This window comes from Crassostrea angulata, unplaced genomic scaffold (genome assembly GCF_025612915.1).
Source record: "Crassostrea angulata isolate pt1a10 unplaced genomic scaffold, ASM2561291v2 HiC_scaffold_384, whole genome shotgun sequence".
In the NCBI taxonomy this organism is placed as follows: Eukaryota; Metazoa; Mollusca; class Bivalvia; order Ostreida; family Ostreidae; genus Magallana; species Magallana angulata.
In genome coordinates, this window is record NW_026441937.1 from 1 (window position 1) to 5,152 (window position 5,152).

Below are 5,152 nucleotides of genomic sequence, written 5' to 3' on the forward strand. Positions count from 1 at the left end.
CGGGAGCTACAGACCTGCAGCCAATATCTGCTGTGACCTTAACATTGGACTCAGGAACTTAGTTCAAGGTCACTATAACCTGTTTCATCATGTATGAACAATTTTTGGGCGATAATAAGCCAGATTTGGCCAAAGAGAAAATCTGCTCCAGACAAGTGCTATGAGACAGAAGGTTTAATGAACGAGGGACTGTGATCATAATAGGGCTCAGAAGAGTCAAAATGTGTTGATTTTTACCAATTTTGGACTTTAACTGCCAAACATATGGATAGAAACGTCCTAAATTTTGATTTGTTTGTTCTAAATTGTTGCTTTTTCTTAGCTTATTATGACCAATTAGAATTCTCCATTAGTAGTAGTATATTACGACGATTATATAATGTCACAGTGAAAATACTCTCTTTTTCCCTATATATATATGAGGTATGTCACACTATGCTTTTGAGACTAGACTAAGGTGTATAGCATATCTTAGTGTTTGAATGTAAACCAGACCCTCATCATTGTATATCACTGGTTATATAGATTTTTAAATAACGTTGTCCACATAAAAATGATAAACATATTTGACAGCGCATGCCAAAACGGTTGCACCGTAAACATAATATCGAAATCGAGCAACTAGTCAACCTGTGAATCTATAAGACACGATGAACATCCACCGGTCCCTTGAACAAAATGTCCGATTATCTACTTTGACAGATGCAAGTAGTTTGCAACTACATTTACAGAGTATTCAAATGTATCAGAAAAACCACTACTAATCACTTAAAACATAAATAAATAATCAAATAGCAACGTATAAGGATGTCCTTCATCTGAACAAAGGACAGAGGAAATTCAGAATTCACGTGTATATCGATTAAAGCACCAAAGGGGATAATTTCCCACTTCTTTTGATGTAATATAATAATCATTTCTTACCATTTTATCGGTAGATAATAATATTTCAATTCAATATGGGGCATATTTATAGATAATTATAAAAATGTGCACAGCCTCCCGCCAGTCCTTTGTTGTCGAGCTGTCAAAATTCCTCGCTTCTCATTGGCTATCAGCATTTCGAACCCCGATCCCGAACTAAAAAGTACAGACTTGGTCAAAAACAAACCCCGTTTCATGTTTGATTGTTATTCATTGTGAATATTTGTGTAATCATAAAATGTAATTTAAATATGAATTGAATATGAATTGACAAAAGAAAATCTTTGGTAAAATAACGTTTGCTCTAATGTTTGACAATACCATAATAAATTTTGTTTAGCTGCTCGGGCTTTGAGAAATGTATATGGTCCTCAGACCACCACGAAAATACCTTGAAACATGTCTTTTTTTATTTTCTAACGTTACGATGCTTTATGAGTATTTTAGTTTACCTGTAACTTAATATGCAAGTCTCCACTTTTACAATCAGATTTACATGGATCAGTCTTAAGTAATGGAAATTGTCGGGTCAACTAACGTTCACGCACCATACAGTATAGTGTTTTAAGGACCATCAACGTTGGACAAGTTTCAAATATCAACATGTACCATATCGTTTTATTTTTTAAAACACCATTTTCCTCAACACAGTTTTACAGAATTTACAATTTTGAAGTACAATAATGATTTTGTTAAAATTATCATAATTTATCTAAACAATATTCCCTTCGATATGTACTGTCTTCCGCTTGGTTCATGTAGTCAGTTACTTCATCTTCTTGTATATATGAAGTTAGCATAGAACCAATTTGCCATTACAACTATTTGAAAAAACCATTAAGACGCTGTCATAAAATAGAAGTCACAAGTTTAGAACCATTTTGCGTACATAATCAATATGAATACAGGCACATTTAACCATCAGTTATAGACTACTTCTATCCTTGCGACATTGCCATTTGTTCCTGCTACCCATATTGCGTCATTGTCTATAGTGACGCACAGAGCACTAAATGTATTGTCTATGTCTACAGCTAGCACTGTCTGGAGAAGAGCTCCTTTATGGTCCAGAATCTGGACATCGGGGCGACGGTGGCTGATTAGGATGATGTTGGAATACTGGTCACAACATACGTCAGAGGGGGACAGGGCCGTGTACTTGAACATGGAGACGCCAGCAGACGACACAACGCTGAGCAGACTGCTCTGATCTTGCGGCTTGTCGATCACGCATATGTCCGAATTCGTGTTCTCTAGAACTTTCTTTGGTGACTTAAACAGCCTGGTTCCGATGCTCTGTACAATGCGGCCACTTACAGAGAGTCTGAACACTCGGCTCTGACTGGTCTTGGCGTGGCCGTTACTTGGGGAATCTTCCAAACACGCCAGGTACTGACCTTCCCGGGTCATGCAGATCGACAGGGGCTTCATCGGGGCCGTGTTGACAACCTTTGAAAACTTTCCGTCGCCGGAGAGCTTCAGAATTGCTTTACCCACGTGGTCCACACATAAGAGAAATCCATCCAAGGACTTTGCAAAGGCGTGTGAAACATCAACTCCGAAATTTTTCACGGTTGCAAAATTTCCTTCGTGATCGAGGACGACATTTTCCGTCGAACCTCGAGGATGAAGCCAAATTTGATTTCCCAGGGAGCAAATGGAGGTGATGTCCTCATTAAGCGTCGTTTTGGATAACAGCTTCCGCTCGCCGACGACGACTTGTGGTACGTAGTTTGAACGACCTGATCGGCTCACGACATTGACACGACCAAACATCTTCTCAATTTCTTCATTGTCGATGGTCCCTGGTTCAAAGGAAGAGTCGCATTTAAAGGAATCACTGTGTAGATCAGTGACTTGCCGTATATACTTCTCAAGCTTACTGTTCACCATAATTGCATCGGTATCGCTTCCCTTTTGAGAAACCATCTCACATTCCTTGGATAGTCCAGATAAATTCCGGAAATCCTCGCGTATGTCCCGTTCACCTTCTAGACACGACTGGAAACTTTGTTCCACGGCTTCCTTCAGTTTCTGTTCTATCCTCCGAACGCACGCCAAGATGGCTGTACTTTGGTCCTCGATTTTCTGAAGAGTTTCTTTTTTCTTCTTTTGGTTTTCTCGTGAAATCTGTTGAACATCTTGGAGAGTTTGTTCAAATTTCGGAAGGGTTTTTTCTAGAACTTTCTGTGTATTGCTGTATAAATCGGCTCTCTTGTCGTCTGCGATGTCTTTGACTTTGCACCAGTCGTGTAACTTATGCTTCTGGAGAACGCAGTCGGTACAAACCAACTGGTCACATGTTCGGCAATACAGATTAAGAATTTCCAGTTCGTGATCAGAACACATACCAGTCAGGGTCTGAGCCACGGTTTGAACCGGCGATACTTCAGTTCTCACCGACAAACTACTAGTACTCACAGACCTAGTATCAGCGGCTGGTCCTCTTCTTCGAGATCTCGACATCCTTCACACTTAGGTAAACCCGAGTATTAGGCTATGAAGAATTTATTAAGAGCTTCGGTCCTCTCCACAATCCCCCACATACTCCATGTAATTCTCTTTCATATGCAATTCTTTATTGGGGGTAACAAGATAACAGATAGTTCGTTTGTCGCTTCATTGGACTAGCTGTTTTATTGTCTTCGACTAATTGTACTAATGAACGCACAGATCCGAAGAAATTATAAAAGACATTTAATCTTTGTGGTATTGCGACACGGTAGCTGTGAGATTTTCTTTTAGATTTGTGAACCAATAAATAACATTTTGGGTTTGACTCCTTTATGTGACGTCAAATGCATTACACGAAAGAATTGAACAACTAGTACAACAGGCAGACCCGAGAGAAGTTACCCCCCTTAATTTCCACCGAACAAAATTGATAATCTGATTTCTTTGTGATCTAAACACAGTCGTCAAAAATGTTAAAGCGTTTTGGGAGATTTCTGTAGTCAATTGTTGCAGAGTAAACCGAACCTAATATCTCAAGGATACATGAAATAAATATTGATGTGTTGTTAACAGAATGCTACAAACCATTTAGTCTTTTACTTCTCAGACTAAAGGTAAATTTAAACTGGCTATAATTTGGGTATAGTCAGTATTTTTGCTTAAAAGAGGAGTCACAACATGAAACGACAACGTATGGTGTTCCGATGGGGCCACTTCGACCTTCGCCTTTAGGTCGAGGTGCGAAGTTGCGAAGGCGAAAGTGCGAAGGTGCGACGGCGAAGGAGCGAAAGTGCGAAGATGCGACGGCGAAGCGCGAAGATGAGAAGGCGAAAGTGCGAAGGCGAAGAAGCGATACTACTATCGCACCTTCGCCATCGCAACTTCGCACTCTCGCCTTCGCATCTTCGCACTTTCGCCTTCGCCTTTTTATAATTGTGGAGCTCTCTATCGTTTAAAGACAATTTAAGCTGTATAAAAGGACATCTGAGGCAGACGATGAATTCTAACTTTTTAGAATTTATTTTCAACAGCCTGCGCAGATCCATAACTTTTTCCAGGGGGGGGGGGTGTGGATGGATAATTATATTTGTCGGGGTGGGGGAGGGTTCCGAGACATATTTTGGGAGATTTTATTATATATAATTAATAAAATTAAATTTTTCGGGGGGGGGGGGTGAGATCCGAACCCTCTCTCCCCCTTTACTGCATGTGTGAAGTTATTAATATTGAATTTTCCGGGGGCGGACCCCCTCTCCCCCTCTAGACCCATACATCAGCAAGGAGTGTCCAATAATGAAATTAGAATGTTACTGTGTTTGATCCACGGTAAACAGACAGCTGGTAAGTGACAGGAGTCTGGAAGTGCATATGTATACATTATGGCGGACATTACATTTTATATGGAGTATATAATGATTAGACATAGCCAGCACTGGTAAACATATATGCCACATATATATACACATTAAAATATTTATAAACATTCATAGTAAGCACAGTGGCCTAGCGCATGCGTACCAATGATATCATGGATTAATCGGAAAACCTTGGCGAGTACAGTGTCTGCATCAAATTCTATGTAATCGACCGAGACTTTCTGAATGCTATCAAAAAAAAGGCGAAGGCGCGAAGTTGCGAAGGCGAGAGTGCGAAGTTGCGAAGGCGAAGGAGCGATAGTAGTATCGCTCCTTCGCCTTCGCAATTTCGCCATCGCATCTTCGCCGTCGCATCTTCGCACTTTCGCTCCTTCGCCGTCGCACTCTCGCACTTTCGC

General features: G+C 40.4%; 1 protein-coding gene across 1 annotated transcript; it reads right to left on the reverse strand.

The window, feature by feature from the left end:
* Positions 1 to 1,845: 1,845 nt before the first annotated feature.
* LOC128170179 (uncharacterized) lies at positions 1,846 to 3,390 on the reverse strand. Its single transcript, XM_052836115.1, has one exon. The coding sequence runs from the start codon at positions 3,388 to 3,390 to the stop codon at positions 1,846 to 1,848; it is 1,545 nt and encodes a 514-aa protein (XP_052692075.1).
* Between the last annotated feature and the right edge of the window lie 1,762 nt (positions 3,391 to 5,152).